This window comes from Pristiophorus japonicus, chromosome 7 (genome assembly GCF_044704955.1).
Source record: "Pristiophorus japonicus isolate sPriJap1 chromosome 7, sPriJap1.hap1, whole genome shotgun sequence".
Taxonomy (NCBI): Eukaryota; Metazoa; Chordata; class Chondrichthyes; family Pristiophoridae; genus Pristiophorus; species Pristiophorus japonicus.
In genome coordinates, this window is record NC_091983.1 from 157,866,503 (window position 1) to 157,887,134 (window position 20,632).

The following is a 20,632-nucleotide window of genomic DNA, read 5'->3' on the forward strand; positions in this document are numbered from 1 at the left end:
TCTTTCTCTCAACAACACCTTATATTTAATTACCACCTTTAATGTAGTAAAACATCCCAAGGCGCTTCACAGGAGTGTTACAAGTCACAAATTTGACACCGAGCCACATAAGCAGAAATTATGGCAGATGATCAAAAGCTTCGTCAAAGAGGTAGGTTTTAAGGAGCGTCTTAAAAGAGGAAAGAGAGGCAGTGAGGCGGAGAGGTTCATGGAGGGAATTCTAGAGCTGAAGGCATAGCCACTGATGGTTGAGCGATTATAATCAGATATGCTCAAGAGGACAGAATTTAAGTCGCACAGATATCTCGAGGAGTTGTGGGGCTGGAAGAGATTACAGAGATGGGGGGGGGGGGGGCGAGGCCATGGAGGAATTTGTAAACAAGAATGAGAATTTTGAAATCCAGGTGTTGTTTACCGGGAACCAACGAAGGTCAGCGAACACCAGGGGTGATGGGACGATGCAAGTTAGGACACAGGCAGCCAAGTTTTGGATGACCTCAAGTTTACGTAGGGTAGAATGTGGGAGGCCAGCCAGGAATGCATTGGAATAGTTAAGTCTCTCTCTCTTTCTCCATCCCGCTCTCTCCATTTCTTCTAGTTGAGCTCTAATGATCATCTGCCTGGTTTTGGATTGGGCTGGCTGGAAATGTCTCAAATCTAAATTGGAAAGCAAAAGTTTGGTTTTAAAATAGTAATACATTTTTCTCGACTTCTATGTCATGTGATGTGAAATGAATTTTCATAAGCAGCAAAGAAAATATCAGAATTCCACCCACTGTCCCTATCCCACCTTCACAGAAGTCAATGTCCAGGGCATTTAGAGAGTTAGCATGTTCTGAATGGTGGGAGAGCATCTCTCTAATTCAACAGTTACTCTTCACCCTGTTATTCATCTGACCAGAACATTTGAAAAAAAATCAATGCAATAACATAAGAAGAATTGGTGCCTGATATAAGTTTAGCAGTGCTGAGTTAATGTGGGACTAGGAGTGCACAGTGATGCTGTGTATCGTGATGATAAGGTACAGGTATTTATTTTTTATTTAGTTATTTTTTTTTAACGTGCATAAATAGGTAAACTGCATATATTTATGACTATCACTTCCACCTAATAGCCGAACCTCGACTCGGCTTGGCCCTGCTCCATCAGCCTCACTGCCTGAAGGATCATTGTGCTGTATTTTGTCCTTTTTGTTTTCAGTGCCTCATGCATCACCCGGGTGGAGAGCGCACTAGCAATCAGCATGCTCACTGACAGCTACTGCTCACAAAAGAATTAGATTCAAAACTGAATAAAACCACTTTACAAAATTAACAGTAGGTACATATATTAAAAAAAATAACCAATACCCTAGTGAACTGTGAAAATAACATTAATGGATGTATGACAAATTTTATTAAGACACCCCCCTCTGGGACTGAATCAAGGTATGTAGTTGTTACAGGAGCATTCCTTCAGAAACAGGCTGCCAGACATTCATATTGCTATTACAGCGATCCAGAGGCAAACCTCGGGCATAATTCAATGGAGTCACTCTTACTGTGGCGACTACTACATTTGTGTTATGTGAGGAAAAAGTCTGACAAATGCAGGGATCGTGAATTATTCATGAGGGCATCACACTATGGATATCTAGCAGTGACTACAAAGCAGTAATCTAATGGAGAGATTCAGATTATATCATATAGCACAAGACAAAGCTCAAGCAATTTATAAACATCATTGGAATCCCCAAGATACCCTCCAGAGTATTTTTTTTATATATCGATACACTGTTCTGTAAATTTAGTGAGTGATTTGATCCAGTTTTGGGTTCAGTCTGCTCACCAAATGCAGCTGTTAGCGTAGTATAGATGCATTTAAGGGGAGGTTAGGCAAGCATATGAGGGAGAAGGAAATGGAGGGTTATGCTGATAGATTTAGATGAGGAAAGATGGGAGGAGGCTTGAGTGGAGCATAAACGCCGGCATGGACTGGTTGGGTTGAATGGCATGTTTCTGTGTCATATATCCTATGTAGTATGGACAATCGGAGTCGGTGAACTCATCATACCAGTGACTTGTGGGGCAGCGAACACAGAAAAGCCAAGATGTAACATGCTGAACGTCTAAGCAGCATGGGTCATGGGCAGCGAACAGATGAAGTCAGAAGTGTCTGTCACAAGCACAGGCAGAATATTTTTACATAAAAAATAGGAGCAGGAGTAGGCCATTTGGCCCCTCGAGCCTGCTCCACCAATCAATAAATTCATGGCTGATCTAATCCTGGCCTCAACTCCACTTCCCCGCCCACTCCCCATAACCCTTGACTCCTTTATCATTCAAAAATCTGTCTATCTCCGCCTTAAATATATTCAATGACCCAGCCTCCACAGCTCTCTGGGATAGAGAATTTCAAAGATTCACAACCCTCTGAGAGAAGAAATTCCTCCTCATTTCTGTTTTAAATGGGTGACTCCTTATTCTAAAACTATGCCCCCTAGTTCTAGTTTCCCCCATGAGGGGAAACATCCTCTCTGTATCGACCCTGTCAAGCCCCCTCAGAATCCTATGTGTTTCAATAAGATCACCTCTCATTCTTCTAAACTCCACGGAGTATAGGCCCAACCTGTTCAACCTTTCTTCATTTGACAACCGCTTCATCTAGGAATCAACCTCATGAACCTTCTCTGTACTGCCTCCAATGCAAGTATATCCTTCCTTAAATAAGGAGACGACAACTGTACGCAGTACTCCAGGTGTGGTCTTACCAAATCCCTGTACAGTTGGAGCAGGATTTCCCTTCTTTTATACTCCATCCCACTTGCAATAAAGGCCAGCATTCCATTTGTTTTTCTGATTACTTGCTGTGCCTGCATACTAACTTTAGGCTACGGTAAACTCGATCCTTTCATCCAAATCATTAATAAAGATTGTAAATAGTTGAGGCCCGAGCACTGATCCCTGTGGCACCCCACTAGTTACAGTTTGCCAACGTGAAAATGACCCATTTATCCCGACTCTCTGTTTTCTGTTATTTAGCCAATCCTCTATCCATGCTAACATATTACCGCCAACCCCATGAGCTCTTATCTTGTGCAGTAACCTTTTGTGTGGCACCTTATCGAATGCTTTCTGGAAATCCAAATATACGACATCAACTGGTTCTCCTTTATCCAGTCTGCTCATTACATCCTCAAAGAACTCCAGCAGGTTTGTCAAACATGATTTCCCTTTCATAAAACCATGCTGACTCTGCTTGACTGCATTATGATTTTTTAAATGTCCTGCTATTACTCCCAGTATTTTCCCAATGACAGATATTAGGCTAACTGGTCCATAGTTTCCTGCTTTTTGTCTTCCTCCTTTCTTAAAGGGATGTGTTACATTTGCGGTTTTCCAGTCTGCTGGGACCTCTTCAGAATTCAGGGAATTTTGATAGAGTATAACCAATGCATCCATTATCTCTGCAACCACTTCTTTTAAGCTCCCCTCCCACAATAGTTCCTTGATTATCAATTATTGGGATGTTTTTAGTGTCCTCTACCGTGAAGACTGATACAAAATATTGAATCAATGTCTCTGCCGTTTCCCTGTTTCCCATTATTAATTCTCCAATCCCATCCTCTAAGGGACCACTGTTTACTTTAGCAACTCGTTTCCTTTTTATATACCTGTAGAAGCTCTTACTGTCTGTTTTTATATTTCTTGCAAGTTTACTCTCATATGCTATCTTCTCTGTCATTATCATTTTTTTAGTCATCCTTTGCTGGTTTCTAACAATTTCCCAATCGTCTGGCCTTCCACTATCCTTCGCAACATTGTATGCCTTTGTTTTCAATTTGATACCATCCTTTACTTCCTTAGTTAGCCACGGATGGTTCATCCTTCTCTTAGCATCTTTATTTCTTTATTTACACATCAAAGCTTTCTTTCTTTGAATACCTTACAACAATCACAGAGCCCTGCACCTATTGTTCACCTCAACCCCACTCTAACCCAACATGGCCACACTTTAATCAGGCACAAAATCTTAATAAGCCCCTGCATTGAGTTTCTGCCTTTATTTCATGGTTATGTCGGCCTAGCAAACCTGTGGAACTGGTTTTATTGCCAGCAGAATTCCAGTCCTACCCTTACAACCCACAAAATCTCAATTTATAAATAGCTGCTTGATAAGTGTGGACTATTTTTAAATAATTTTTACCATCTCCACTAAATGGCCTCATGTTGTGCTCTGAGAGTCCTGTACCATTGAAGTCAAAACTGTAGCTATGTCGTGATGGGAGAGGCATTGTAAAAAAAAAACACTTCACAAAACAAGATCCAAACTCCAGATTCCAACCATCATTAAAACTACCGCAGAAAGCTGACAACACACCCACTCTCCATATTCTAATTGCTTGGTTCCCCTTTCCAAGCCACAGTGGTAACTATTTCACAGGATTAAAGAGAGGAAAAGAAGCAGAAACAAGGCACTACATTTGACATAGAGACATCATTGGTTGTGAAAATTGACCCACAATAGAACTCTTTTAAAATTAACTATTTGTATTTCTATTAACAGTTCTTCTAACATCTCTTTCATACTTCTGGACAGAATACAAGAACAACCTTGTTCGTTCATAGGTGCCAGGAAGGGTAAATGAGGCTGGGACTCATTTAAGAAAGAGTTATCTGCTGTGATGGGAAGATGGTAGGATTGGTAGCCTGGAAGGATGAAGTCTAATGAGCTGAAGAGCCGTCTCCATCCAGACTGATTTGTTGATCCTATGGGATCATCCTTCTGTAACCTCTAACCTCCAAGCTTTCTCCACTTTGCAATCATTTTGATTTATCTCTTTATTATTGCTACAATGATAGTCAGGGTAGGGGAGCCTGATGGCTATGTTACTGGACTAGTAATCCAGGGGACTGGACTAATGAGTCGGAGACATGAGTTCAAATCCCACCATGACAGCTGGGGAATTTAATTTCAGTTAATTAAATAAATCTGGAATTAGTAATGGTGACCATGAAACTACTGGATTGTCAGTAAAACCCATCTAGTTCACTAATGTCCTTCAGGGAAGGAAATCTGCTGTCGTTACCTGGTCTGGCCTATATGTGACTCGAGACCCACAGCAATGTGGTTGACTCTTAACTGCCCTCTGAAATGGCCTACTGATATGACAAAGTCACCACAAGGACTGCAGTGGTTCAAGCAGACGGCTCACCACCACCTTCTCGAGGACAATTTGGGATGGGCAATAAATGCTGGTCTTGCTGGCAACGCCCACAGTCCCGTGAACACATTTTTTTTTTTTAATTGTTCCTCATTACTTCCCTTTCTTGTTTCTCTTAAGCTCCAAAACTTCTTCCTTGTTGCATCGAAACCTAAGCTCATCATACTGTCTCCCAATCAAAATCATAATTAGCAAGACCTCAAAATTGTACATCCTCCAAATTTCTCCCATCCACCTGTCAGAACCCAAGCTTGCTGTCACCTGAGCTCTACTGCTTTATTTACCTCGTCTTCTCTCTTACTCACTTTTTAGTAATGTGGCCATGACGTTTCACCTTTGGTTTCTTGAATCAAAAACAGAAACTTTACTCAAACCATCAGTGGACACTGATGGTTAGAAAGAGCCAAAAACTTGTATTAAAGGGTAGATTTTGCAATATTGTGCTCTCGGAGCAGAGCTCTGCACACTGGGAGTTCATATCAAGAAATCAGGCATGAACATCATCAGGCCCAAAGGATCATTTTTAATGGATGGAAACATCCTGCGAGGACCACCGACCTCAGCACCCAACCGTGCTCAACTCACGAGACACACAGCTCCACATCAGCACCGCAAATCTGGCCCAAATGTCTCCGAGTTGGATAATTATGGCAAGGCTAAATTTTTCACAGATGCAAGTTTAGAAACAGTCATAAAAACAGAAAGAATATCACTCTCACCAAAAGAAGAAATGACATTTAGAAATGGATACAGATTGTATTTTCTAATATTGCTAACGTCTAAGTTTTTCAGAAGCTGTGGGTGTATTAACAGGCAATTACTTAATCCAGAAGCTTGTTTTGAGGTAAACTGGCTGCTTGAAGCAGGTGGCTGCCTAACAACAGTGACCATGAGGCCAAGGTTTCAGTATGTTTAATAAAACACAAAGTTTGTGAAGATCAGAAGTTAGCTGAGAAAGTGCTCAATTTACAGTTTCCTTGACTCAAAACAATTCTCAATAAGCAGTCACATGAAAAAATTCTTGTTAGCCTGTCTCACGTTACAAAAGCCACTGATGTGCGTTGACATAAATCATTACTTTCTTCACAATTTCTTTTTCATTTAAAAGGGTAAAATGGATGTTTCGACAGAACTATCAACTTGGATTTTCCACAGAACTGGTCAACGTCCTTCTGAGAGAGCCCTTCTGCATCCAGACCACGACATTGATAAATTTCCTCCTCTAAACAAATCAATAAAACTCTCTCTATCTACTCTAAGCTGCACTGCTCCAGCAGGGCTGGTAATTACATTGTCAAACTACTGTTTCACCCTGATTGACTGTAACCCTCTTTCCTAGCTGGCATTTGATTGGCAGCTAGTTTATGCTGCTTCTCGCTGATTGGCAGCTGTTTTAACTAATGCCAAAGGCAACAGTTAAATTCCCCAATCTGTAACGGCCATCCGAGCCAGCTCTGTCACTCACAAAGAATTCTGGGAACCTCTGTCATATTAACATATCAAAGTGATTGTCTGACAAGCTGGCCATGGGTCTTTGTAATCAACTTTAACTCAGGCACTGCTGTGGAATGTTCCGGGACTTTTCCACAAAAACATATTCAAGTGAAGTTTGAAATACAGCTGAAATGTTTTAACATTATTTACTTAATGATTTTCTTTTGTGATAGCAAAAACAAAAAAAAAGTTAGCATGAATTATTGTTTTCATTACAGAGTCCCAGAGGGCTTGTGTCAATTTGAACTAAATTAAAAGCAGCCATTAGAAAAAAAACTTTGCTCTCTCACACAGTTTTGACGAACATTATTAACCCATTAAGTGTAGATCAACTTGCGTTCCTTTAAAGGTTTAAAGCAACTATGTCGCAAAATACTTCTTGCTTGCAAATATTTTAAATATTGTCATTTCAAAATCAATATCTGTCTTAGAGCATTTCAAAATTAGGAATCCATTTGTGGTTTTTGCATTAATTGAAATTTTGGAGGATTGTCTCAAGATATTATCACTACAAAAGCTGTGATAGACTAGTATTACTACAGCCATCTTTGATTTTAGCACACACATTCATTTTGCTGTGGTAATACTTTGTTCTACTGCACTTTTCACACTAAACCCCTGCAAATATATAACCTTAAATGAACGATTTCACCTTCGGACAGTAGTTTGGTGAATTCCTGTCTGTTTTCCATTCATTCTTAATTTACTTGGAATTTTGAATCAGTAAAGTTTTCTTGTTACAATGTTAATATATTATTGCATAAAAAAAGCATCCTACTCAAATGATTTGAAGCAACGGCTAAAATTAATTCTTTCCACACTAAAGTATGTATCGCATCTTAAGTGCAGACGTAATGAAGGCTTTCTTTCTGAAAATAAACAGACAGTTATTGTAACATTGATGGGAAGTATCTAATAATAAAGGCTACTGAGAGTGAGCAGGATTAGAATAAGCGACTTAGAAGAAAAGATAATTAACTTATATTGTGCCTTTCACAACCTCACGGTTGCATAATATGCTTCATAGCTAATGCAGTACTTTTGAAGTGTAGTCACTGTCTCAATGCAGCAGGGTTTCCAATGAGATTTTTTAAATTCATTCATGGAATGTGGGCTTTGCTGTCAAGGCCAGCATTTATTGCCCATCCCTAATTATCCTTGAGAAGGTGGTGGTGAGCCACTTTCTTGAACCGCTGCAGTTTCTGTGGTTAGGTGTAAGGGAGGGAGTTTGAGGATTCAGCAACAATTAAGGTACGGCGATAATGAACAGATAATCTGTTTTATTGATAGTTGATTAATAAACATTAGCCAGGACTCCCCTGGGAGAGCTTCCCTGTTCTTCTGCAAAATAGTGCCATGGGATCATTTAGATCCACCCGAGAGGGCAGACTTGGCTTAACATCTCTTTCCACCTCCAACAGTATAGCACTCCCTTGATACTGCACTCAAGTACCAGCCTAGATTATGTGTTTAAGTCTCTGGAATGTGGCTTGAAGCCACGATTTTCTAACTGAAGAACCAAGAATGCTACCATTGAGCCAAGGCTGACACCTTCGATGGAGAAAATTATTTGATGATTCCATGATTCAGTGAACTGCAGCTTGACTTGGTCAGACATATATGTTCATTATCATCTTCATCGGCAGTCCCTCGAAATCGAGAAAGACTTGCTTCCACTCTAAAAGTGAGTTCTTAGGTGACTGAACAGTCCAATACAGGACTCTGTCACAGGTGGGACAGATAGTCGTTGAAGGAAAGGGTGGGTGGGACTAGTTTGCCGCACGCTCCTTCCACTGCCTGCGCTTGTTTTCTGCAGGCTCTCGGTGACGAGACTCAAGGTGCTCAGCACCCTCCCGGATGCTCTTCCTCCACTTTCCTCCAATGATGAGGCACTACCTTTTTACCTATTTACATTTGCAGCACAAGAATTGTCTCAAAGCCCAGGGAATATCCACTGCAATAAAGTGTAGTTTCTTTGGGACACCATCTTGTTTTAATATTAGTTTCCTTTCCTGGTGTACATAACCTTCAGTTTGGGACCAGACTTTCAGCTGATCCCAATTACAATGCACAACATGAATTTGTTTGCTCCACTGCTGCTGCCTGGTCAGGTTCATTTCACTATGCCACTTCCAAACCATCGGCAAGTCACAAATGAGTGAAAACAGGCTTCTGTAAACAGCTCTCTCAAATGCCCACTGGTTTTCTGCCCAGTGCACCTGTTGTGACTGTGATTTGATAACATCTAATAAACATACTGCTCTGGAGGGACATCTGTGTGCATACTATGCGCCATTCAGGGCAAGAGCACCACATTGAATTTACTTTTCTATGTCAACTGTGCAATATGTATGATGTTAGACATCAAAAGTAAAGGGAAATTTTATTTTACCAACCTACCTCAGTATAATAGCTGAATTGTGATTTATTATGCACAGCTCTGGTAGGGGCCTGAAAATTGAGGTTTGTTGTCCGCATCACTACCAGATATCTCTCAAAGTTCAGTTCACTCCACTCCACACCACTCCAACAGAGCCCTCCGAGCTTGGGCTACTACATATCAGCAAGGTCCTCACATTCGGGATAGTATTACAGAGCAGGAATCAAACAGGTGGGAGCGAAGGGGAGCGTGAGGGCCTTTTAGTGGTGGTTGCCCAGCGACAACTTTAGAATCTCAAGCGGAGCGGGCTTGGCTCGTGCAATATTGAATTTCAGCGAAGGGACCTAAAACATAAATGTAAGGGGCCAAATGATTTAGGTGACCGCCAGAGACATTTAAAAAATTGCCCGACCCATTATCGGGATATACCTCTTTCAGGGGTCTTTTGGGCATAGGATGTTGGTCTTTAAAATTTCCCCTCGTTGCGCCCATTTAAATGGTGTAACAATGTCCAATTTCTACTCCTAGATGTTGCCTAGTAAACTCAGAAAAGTCTGGGGGCTGAAATTGCCCCGCACCTCGATTGGGGGCGGTAACCTTCTGGGACCGGGACTTTTATTGCCCAGCCTGGAATTCCCGTGCCCAGCGTGGAATTGGGCTGTGCGCCCCTGAAACAAGGTGGAGCACTGTCTCAGGCACTCCACTTCGTTGGAGGGGCACTCCCTGGGTGGAGTCCAGTGCTGCGCTGAAGAGGCCAGCGCTAGGCAGAAGCATCACCTAGCGGTGACGTGCTACAATGCTCCTCCCCTTCAGTTAAAGAGGAGGACCGCTGTGCACTCTGCAGGCCCTTTGGTGGCTGCCACTAGGCCACCAGGGAGGCACTCGACCGGGCCAGCTCCCAAAAGGGAGTGCCAGGCTGCATGATGGCGGCTTGGTCCAGGCGAAGGCCGCTATTGTACAATAAAATGGTGGCCTGCGGCGCACACGGCCTCCCCTTTAAAGGGCATCCCCGGTGGCAGATGTCGGCTAGCTTCGCGCCCCACAGGGCACAAAGGGATTGGCGTGGGGCACAAAGGGGTCAGCTTGCATTGCAATTATGTTGCGCGCTGGCTTGGGGAGCTAATCGCAGGGCGCGGCGTTACCGGCACATTGCCCCCAAAACCGCCAGGGAAATTTCACCTGCGGTGCTACTGCCAGCCGTCCCCAGACGAAAGTGCCTGGAGGTGCTAATGGAGAGCAAAAGAGGCCAATTTCGGCAACTGGGTCTTCCTGCATTGGCAAACTTAATGCCCGCACTCTGACACACTTCTGCTGATGGAGTGGCCTACTCAGATTTTCTGGCCCAGTTGTTTTGAGGAACCAGCAGATGCCTGGATGATGGAATCTGAAATCACTGATTTTTTTTTTGATACAGACCATACGTATCCAGGCAATTAGAGATACCAGTGTGTCAGCACACCATTAACACCTTGATATCATGACAATACACCTCCACATGACAAAATAAATCAAATTAAATGAGGTATAATGGAATCATGCTCAGTGATTCTATTCCACTTTGTGTAGTCAGGGTGTATGATAACTGTGAAAGTGCATTTCACAGCAAAACTCCATTCAGGAAGGCAGAATAATGCCAAGGAACTGAATGGAGAAGTTCTACCGACTTGAGCTATATGCACTGCAAGTAGAATTCAAACAGTCTCATCATCAAACTTGTGTTTGTTCATTCCATTTTTCATTTTAAAATGAAATTCAGGTCGAAGGAGAAGGACTCAATGATTTAGAATGATGATAGAAAGAGCAGTCTTAAAAATCCTTGGGAGAGGTCCCAACTTTCAACTTTTGCAGAATTCTTGATTGCTACTCTTACATAAGGGCATTTAAATGGAGAAAAATATATTTGGTTAAGAATAAAATATGAGATTGTTTGGTGTTCAGTGTGCATTCTAACTCAACAACTTATATTTATATAGCGCCTTTAACATAATAAAACATCCCAAGGTGCTTCACAGGAGTATTTATTAACAAAAATAGACACAGAGCCATATAAAGAGAGAATAGGGCAGATGCCCAAAGGTTTTAAGGAACGTCTTTAAGGAGGAAAGAGAAATGGGGAGGCAGAGAGTTTTAGGGAGGGAATTAGAGAGCTTGGGACCTAGGCAGCTGAAGGCACAGCCGCCAATGGTGGAACGATTAAAATCGGGGATGTTCAAAAGGCCAAAATAGGCAGAGCACAGAGGTCTAGGAGGATTATAGGGCTGGACAAGATTACACAGATATGGAGGGGCGAGGTCATGGAGGAATTTGAAAACAAGGATGAGAATTTTACAATTGAGGCGTTGCTTAACTGGGAGCTAATGTAGGTCAGCGAGCACAGGGGTGATGGGTGAATGGGACTTGATGCAAGTTAGGACACGGGCTGCCAAGTTTTAAATTATCTCAAGTTTATGGAGGGTAGAACTAGGAAGGCCAGCCAGGAGAGCATTGGAATAGTCAAGCCTAAAGGTGATAAAGGCATGGATGTGGGTTTCAGTAGCAAATAAGTTGAGGTAAGAGCAGAAGCGGGCAATATTATGAAGCTGGAAATGGGCAGTCTTAGTGATAGAACGGATATGAGGTAGGAAGCTCAATTCATGGTCAAATATGACACCAACATTGCAAACAGACTTGGACAGCCTCAAACAGTTGCAAGAGAAGCAAATCAATAGCAATGTAGACATGGCATCACACTGCTAGGATCTGCTTACCTCATTACAATGAGTCTCTCTCTACCAGCAATACTTACTCAATCACATGGAGTTCTAGTTGTATATAATTAACCATTGAAATGGTAACATACCATGTAGTAAAAGGGTAGCATTGCAAACTGCTAGAAACTTGACTCCATACGGCCAAATTTCAGGAGTGTGACTGCTTCCATAGAGGATAATCTCTGCCTTGGCTCTAAATGGAGTGTTGGGCGTGCCAATCTGTAGCTCTCCATCATCTGACACCAAGATGTAGTGGGCCTGGAGTTTCATGGGTTCATTGTCGAGAAAGAAAAGTTTCCCGCCTACAAATGGAAAAAGATCATATTGCTTGGTCAGAGTAAAATAATTATAGACCCAGAAATTGCAGTCGGAGGCTTCCCGCGGGCGGATGCCTCTGACCTGAAAGATTTCTACAAACTTCGCTGGTGGTCCGGGAGGTTCGGAGACTTATGGTCCTGGGCCTTTACGTGAAGGCCTGCGTAGAGGCCCACGTATCCCAGGGAGGTAGGCACTTCGCACGCGTCCCTGGGATCACGTGGGCCAGCCCAACCAATCAAAGTAGGGGTATTCCCATTCATACTTGTGGTGAATTCCGTTTGTGCAGAATCATCATAAGTATGAATGGGAATACCCCCAAAAATACACACTTAAAATAAATGTAAAAAAATAACATATTTAAAATTAATCAAAATGGAATTTAATTATTTAAAACAAAAATTTAATTTTGAAAAATAAATTTACATATTTTAAAGTGTTTAAAAATAAACTTACCTTATTTCTCAGGTTTTCAAATGTTTAAATTATTGAAAAAAATTTACTTTTCTGTCCTTTAAAAGTCTTACGCTTTTATCAGTCGTAAAAATTTCAAGGGCATTTGCTGGGCAGACATTGGGCAAATAGCCCAACTCTCCGCCCAGTGGAGGCCCTTTACTTACGGATGCGTGCGATCTGTCAAGATCACAAGTTCCGGGTTTAGGCGCATGCGCAGTGCATGTCTAAACCAGGAACTTCCCGTGCCCTTACGGGTGCTTGCGCACTTTGCACGCCCCCATAGGGGCCGCAAATTCAGGGCCATAGTTTGTCACAGATTCTCATTATAATCAAAGCAAAAGAATTTGATTCATCCCAAACTGAGTCAATCCAAGAGATAGTTAAAAACAGATCTAGCAATTACCCCCAAATTCTCCTGATGGTTCTGGATTACAGGTCTTCAAGCAACAGATGACATAGCGTCCCATTTATACCCCCCTACCCTATCAAGCGAGGAAAGTGCAGATTTCTGACTTACCGACGCGCAGAAAAATCCAGCGGACGAACTTGGCCTGGTTTGCGCCTCCTGTTAGCGCATGCGGAGGACGGTAGCGAACACTAATGGGCTCCTGACGGGCGCAGCGAATTCAACAATGCCCACGAACTTCCCGGGTGGTTCTGCGCTGGCACTAAGATTTACCGTCTCGGTCCCGAGTGCCCCGTTGATCGTGACTTCATCTGCTGCGTAGCGCCCGTTACCGCCCCAGATCAGAAATTCACTCTCGCCCCCTGCCTGACAACACCGGCAGGAAGTGCAGGTGGATGGCCACTGGAGGAACGGTATTTAAAGGCATCAACATCCAGTTTATTTGCTGTCGGCAAAGAATGCTACCTTGTCAGTTTGAGAGAGGAAAAGTGCCGTTTTGAGCGATTTAATCGTTTTTCACTTTCATGAGTCTTCTGCCTCATAAAAATTATTCAGTATCATTCAGGTGAGATTTAAAAGTGCAACATTTCCATCCGAAAATGGGGGCTGCAAGATTCCAAAATTCGTGGAAAACCCCCCCTCCCCTGCCCCCCAGTGTTTGGACTCACTGAAAAGGAAATTCGATTTGGGACTATTAGACAGAAAGTTTGGGATCCTAAAAAGCTACGAGTTTTAACCAAGTTTGGGATTTTAAAAAGCATGTTGGGTCTGTGAGGATAAAGGCTGCAAGTCCAGGGGATGGGATCGACCTCTGTAAAGCCAGTTTGGATATTGGAGTTAATCAAATTGTCTGGGGAACTGTTTAACCTCAGTCAGCTTCCCAGAAAACATTAGGATTTAAACAATCGACCACGGAAGAAACATTATCCACCCCACCCATAGGACCCAAATGTCACATACATATTCCAACACCTTTTCAACAGGCATAGAAATATCTGGCTTGGGCCAGACTTTCCGAAGCAAAAGCAGTGCTATCACAGAGCTCAGCCACTTCCTGCAACCAAACCTCCAGCCTCAGACCATCATCATCATAGGCAGTCTCTTGAAATCAAGGAAGACTTACTTCCACTCTAAAAGTGAGTTCTTAGGTGACTGAACAGTCCAATATGGGAATTACAGTCTCTGTCACAGGTGGGACAGACAGTCTTTAGGGAAAAGGGTGGGTGGGGAGTCTGGTTTGCCGCATGCTCCTTCCGCTGCATGCGCTTTTTTTCTGCATGCTCTCGGCGACAAGACTCGAGGTGCTCAGCACCCTCCCAGATGTTCTTCCTCCACTAAGGGCGGTCTTTGGCCAAGGACTCCCAGGTGTCAGTGTGGATGTTGCATTTTATCATGGAGGCTTTGAGGGTGTCCTTGAAATGCTTCCTCTGCTTCCTCTGGGGCTCGCTTGCCGTGTAGGAGTTCCGAATAGAGCGCTTGCTTTGGGAGTCTTGTGTCAGGCATGCAAAAAATGTGGCCCGCCCAATGGAGCTGGACAAGTGTGGTCAGTGCTTCAATGCTGGGGATGTTGGCCTGATCGAGAACACTAATGTTGGTGCGTCTGTCCTCCCAGGGGATTTGCAGGATCTTGTGGAGACATCGTTGATGGTATTTCTCCAGCGATTTGAGGTGTCGACTGTTCATGGTCCACGTCTCTGAGCCATACAGGAGGGTGGGTATCACTACAGCCCTGTAGACCATAAGCTTGGTGCCAGATTTGAGGGCCTGATCTTCGAACACTCTCTTTCTCAGGCGGCCGAAAGCTGCGCTGGCACACTGGAGGCAGTGTTGAGCCTCATCATCGAAGTCTGCCCTTGCCGATAATAGGCTCCAGAGGTATGGAAAGTGGTTCATGTTGTCCAGGGTCACGCCGTGGATCAAGTCCACATACGGCCCAAGCATCCAAGGCCCCATCACACTGCTGGCCAAGAATGGGGAGACACTCATCAAGGACACCAAGGCAGTCAGGACCTGCTGGAAGGAGCACTTCGAAGATCTCCTTAACCGAGACTCTGCCTTTGACACGAGTGTCCTCAACTCCATCCTGTAGCATGCTACCCACCACCATCTCAGCAAAACCCCAGCCCTGCACAAGGTAGAAAAGGCCATCCGTCAGCTCAAGAACAATAAGGCATCGGGAGCGGATGGAATCCTCGCTGAGGCACTAAAATGGAGAAGCCCCATTGGCATGAATGCAGGACCTCATCTCTCTCGTCTGGAAGGAGGAGAGCATGCCCGGAGATCTCAGAGATATATAATCGTGACTATCTTTAAAAAAGGGGACAAGTCCGACTGCGGCAACTACAGAGGAATCTCCCTGTTATCAGCCACTGGGAAGGTCATCGCTAGAATCCTCCTCAAACCAGGGTGACCAAGGCTCTCTCTGTGGCAGTGTACAACAAGAGACATATCTAACATATCCCCATCTATTGCTGCATCTGCGAGGTCACAGAGGCTCTGGACAGAAGGAGGAGGAAACACATTTCCTGCCCCATCACCAGAGAGAAGCAGCAAAAGCATGCATGTGGCTTTGCCAGGATAGCGGACTTCCCCATGGGATAGGGTGCTATTGACTGCATCCATGTCACTTTGTGGGCACCGCATAACAATCCTGAGGTATTCCGTAACCGCAAAGGCTACCACTCACTGAGTGTGCAGTTGGTCTGCGTCACACACAGTGAATCCACACCGTCAATGCCCGCTATCCTGGCAGCTCCCACGATGCTTTCATCCTGCAGCAGACCGATGTGCCAGCTCTGTTCCAACCACCACATCAAGCTCACAGCTGGCTGCTGGGAGATAACAGCTATCCGCTCTCCACCTGGCTCAAGGCTCCCTTCCGCAACCCCAACAATCCTGCCGAGCACTCGTATAATGACAGCCATAATTGCCACCAGGAACATCACTGAGCAGATCATCGGAGTGCTCAATAAATGGTTCCATTGCCTTGACCGCTCGGGAGGAGCCCTGCAGTGCTCGGCTGAGCAGGTGTCCCTTTTCATCATCGACTGCTGCAAGCTGCATAATTTGGCCATCATGAGGTCGCAGCCATAGCCACCAGGCATAGCTGCACCACCTCAGGAGGAGGAAGAGGGAGACAAGGAGGATGAGAATGAGGAGGAGGAGGAACAGGAGCATGAACAGCAGTGAGGGAGGAGGCAGCCACTCAATCGGCCTTGTGGAAGGGTGGTCTATGACTGCCTCATCAGACTTCGATTGCAATGAATTCGAGGCCACTTCCCGGTTGCTCAGCACGTCCCCATCATTCCATTAATTTCTCATTCCATATCACAGCGCAAAGCTGAAATGAGACACAGCACCAAATCCGCCACATTGTATAAATAAATGTATCCAAACTCAGGAACTGCATATATAAACAATATTAACTAATCATCCTTGTGCAAACTTACTTCCCCTCATTACAGTGCCTTTTCCTACTCTACTGCTCCTACATAGTGTCTCCCCAGTGGCTGCAGCAGGGCCGGTGGAAGGCTGCTGAGTGTCAATGCCAGAGACTACAGATGGCCTTGCAGGACGCCCTCGACCAGCTCTGGGCCTGGAAGGCCTCAGCTGTAGACTGCATCACCTCAGGATGAGCAGCAGCAGTCTGGGTTGGCTGTATGACAGGCAGCGACTAGTGCAATGGCGGAGTGGCAGTGCTGGGATCAAGATGCTGTCATCCAGAGAGAGGACAGCAGGTTCCTGCTCCACTGACCCATTACCACTCCTCCGGAGCAACATCTCTGCATCCCCACCAATCTGCTGGAGCACAGATTGGTGGCCTGCTGCCACACCATGAGATCCCCGATGGACGTAGTGGACCCAGCGACGATGACAGCAGTCACTGTCTGCGTGGCATCCAGCTGAGACTGCGTGAGAGCAGTCTGAGACTCGATGTCACCAACCATTGTCTGCATTACAACACTAAGATGTTGCATGGCTTCTGCCTGCAAAAGAAGCTGCCATATCGCCCATGACACGTGTCATGAGGTCTGGATCCACACGGTCTCTCTGGGAGTCCACAATCTTCTGCAGGGTGGAAATGTTGGGCCCCATGGTGTGTGCAGAATTCTGTGCAATGTTGGAGGCCGACTCCTCCACGCACCTTACCATGGCCGAGAGGCTCTTGGGCACCCTTGCCATTGCACCTATCATCTCGGAGTGCATGCCCATGACCCTCTTGTGAACACCTCCCCATCGAGGTCCTCATCTGAGTCCTATGCAGCAGAACTCACGTGTGAGCTCTGTCTCTGAGGAGCTGGCTCCCAAGCTACCCTTTCCCCTTGGCCTTGCTGCAGCCCGCTCATCCCTGGTGCATCACCCAGTGCAGACCCCTCTACTAAACTTGCCTCGAAAGATCGCATAGTCCCAGTAACTGAGGTGGTGCCTGCGGGTGAGAGATGCAGTGATGCGGTGCTTTGCTTCTCTTCCTTTTCTTCTTCCTCACTCTCACTACGAGGCTCAGGGATAGGCTGCACATCCGGTTGCTGATTATCTGAAAGCATAAAGGCACAGGACTCGCGTTAACATGATGGCAGGGGGGCAGGAAGGGAGCAAGGACTGCACTCAGTTTCAGGAGCTGGAAAGTGAGAAAGGCTTCTGGTGTGAGGGGGAAGTGGGATGAGAGAAGGAGAGGGGATGAAGATACCGTTGTTGTCTCCAAGGGGGTTGATGTTGCAAAAGGCCACAGCGCCCACCACCTGATGCCCAATGAGATGCAGCACTCACTCCTCAAGGTTTGTAAGGTGCTGGAGCTGCGCATCAACCTCGCCTGTTCTCTGCTGCTCCCTCCAATTGTGGGCCATCTTGGCATGCAAGAGAAATGAATGTGTGTGAGTGAGAGTGAAGCTGTGTGTTTGAGAGATGTATTATGTCTGCAATGCACTTATGAATGACTCCACAAGGCAATGTGTTGTACTCAAACTGTTGTGACCTTGGTCCTTTATTTGTAACTCCAGAATGAGGCACAAGCATGGGGGCAGCCTTTTATACTGGGCCCTGTACATCTATGCAGGTGACCCTCAGGTCTCCTACCGCAGTGCCCTCTGGTGGACAGCCTCTGCCACAGGGGCAGGAAACCCTGGTCTCCACCAGTTGCACCCTCTAGTGGTACCAGCATAGTATATACAGTGTAAACCTTATTGATAGTACATCAGGTAGTAAGTCTCCATCTTGTGCAACTATACAGTGACTACACAGAGAGTCTGCATATATAACATTACTTTCCCCCAAGTCCTTTGTGCCGATTACCTTTGCACTATGTGCTTTGGCTTAGCTCTCCACAAACTTAAGTGCCAATAACACTTGCACCGTGGCTGTGCTTTGGCTTGACTCTCTCGTGTTAAACTCCAAGTCCTTTTGCCACAAAGTTAAGTAGTGGTTATCAGTTTGGATGGTTTGATGATGTATTGGAGGTTCCAGTGGGTTCTGGGTGTGAGCCATGTGTGTGTCGTGTCCATGGCTACATACATCCATTTACTACCCCCGCCCCCCTCTCCCCCAGCCCCCCCACAGCGAGATCATGCAGCAGGCCCATTACATTAACATACAGGATCAGACACAGTGCAAGTACAAAGAAAGGAAGTTACAGTTTGTATCATGACACTTTGGTTCAATGACTTACATTCATTACTATTATGTATGAAGAAAGAGTCAGACTGAATACTGTGAGCTCAAAGTAAAAGTGTCACCTTAGTCTTTTATTGCAGGTCTCCATAGTGCTTCTCCAACCTGTGTGACCTCCTTAAATACCTGTGCTCCCAAGTGATTATGGGATCCCTTGGGACTCCAGTGGATGAGCCCTCTGGTGGCAGTACATAGTATATACAAGTTCACATATATAAGAGTTACGTTTTGCGGTTGTACGCCAGGATTAGGTAGATTGGGTAGATTGCATTCATGGTTCAGTCATGGTAAGTATAGGTAGCAGTACAGGTAGCAGTCATGGTAGCAGTGCAGGTATGTGAGGACGCAGGTTCCAGAGCAACTGGACGGGGTCCTAGTCGTCTGATAGAGGCACTGCGCCCCCTGCTAGTGGGGCGGGCTTGGTTCGCACATCGAGCCAGGACTCAGGGCCTTTGTCGTTGTCTAGAGGTGGGCAAAGCCACAGATGTGTGTGGCCTCCCTGTCATCCTTTGAGGGCTGCAGAATCTTCTGCCTGCTCTCTAATGGTTTTGGGAACCTGGCTGTTCCAGGTCCCGTTTGGGGAACTCATTGGTTCTGACCTTTCGCTCCCGGACATGGCCGAGGTAGTGACTGGGTCTGGGGGCTGCACCGTCTCCACCCGGGTGGTGGGCAACGGCGGCCGACTGTGTGTATTGGCGCTGTTTTCATTTCCAGGTCCGTGGCGAATAGTGCCATCGGGTGCCTGCAGCATGGGATTGACCTGGGGCAGGGTATCAGGATCAATGACTCCACCCTCCTGAGGTCGCTGGCCTATAACTTGTGGGGACACCTGGGGCAGGGCACCAGGATCAGCGCCTTTACCCTCCCGAATTCGCTCGCTTGCTACATTTGGGGACACTCTATTCCCGACATCTCGCAACAACATTTTGTTCTTGTAAAGTCCTGTCCCTGCAGTACAGACTTACACGAGGCACATGCTGAAGTCAAGGTCACTCTGGACCTGCACCTTTATTTCACAGCTCTCGAGTGCCACACTTGCCTGAGACCTGCCTTTATATGTGTGGAACAGGTATGCAGTGTCTCCTGCAAGTGTACCCCTGGTGGTAAAGTATGCTTGTGGTTACAGGTCATATCTAGTTACAGTCATGTATAGCATGGTAAGATACAGTTATATACAGTCGTGTGAGATACATGAAAGTTTTTAACATTAGGACTGGTACCAACATCTCGCAACAACATTTTGTTCACAATCTTAATCGGTTCATTACATTGATTGCCATGCATACAATGTCTCTTTAAGTTCAGTTGGTTGCAGGTCTCCTGTAAGAGAACCCTGCTGTATTTACCCCAATCAAATCCTTTGTTAGACGCCACGTGTTGGTCCCTCAGCGTTGTACTTCGTGATATGGCCGCGGCCATCTTTTTTTTTTCAGCCATACTGCACCTCGCTGCAGCAGGGACGCCATCTTGCCTCTGTCCTCGAGATCGACTCCCTTGATCCTTCTCTCCTGCGATTATGCCACAAAAGCTGGAAGAGTGCCTGAGAATTCGATCTTCCTCCCCAGGAGTCCTGCCACTGGAGCCGGGAAGGTACTTTTAGGTAGTTCCGGTCGGATCATTGCCACGCAGTCGTGATGGACGGTCTGTGCCTCGGGTGCTGTGCTGGTCTGTTCTCTGGTGCTTGGCCCAAGCGAGGGTGAGGTTTTGCTCTGCCTCTGAATACAGGGGACATTGATTGCTGGAGTGAAGAGGTCTTCCCATTTCCACTGGATCTTCCCCATCCACCTTCTTCCGAGTAGTGTTGGACCATCACCTGCAACAATCCACAGAGGTAATTTGTGTACCACGCCATTATGGATTACACTTCCATCCGCACTACCAAGGACTGGGATTAGCTCCTTGTTGCAGGTGCGTAACTTTTCCTGTACTGGAACCAGCTCGGGTCGTTTTTCATTCCATAGCC

The 20,632-nt window shown here is 45.4% G+C and overlaps 1 protein-coding gene across 1 annotated transcript in view; it reads right to left on the reverse strand.

Annotated features, from left to right (window-relative positions):
* LOC139266646 (fibrocystin-like) overlaps window positions 1-20,632 on the reverse strand; it is a 630,313-nt gene that overhangs the window by 352,204 nt on the left and 257,477 nt on the right. Inside the window, 1 exon segment of the mRNA XM_070884234.1 lies at window positions 11,918-12,130. Coding sequence (XP_070740335.1) covers window positions 11,918-12,130 — 213 coding nt within the window.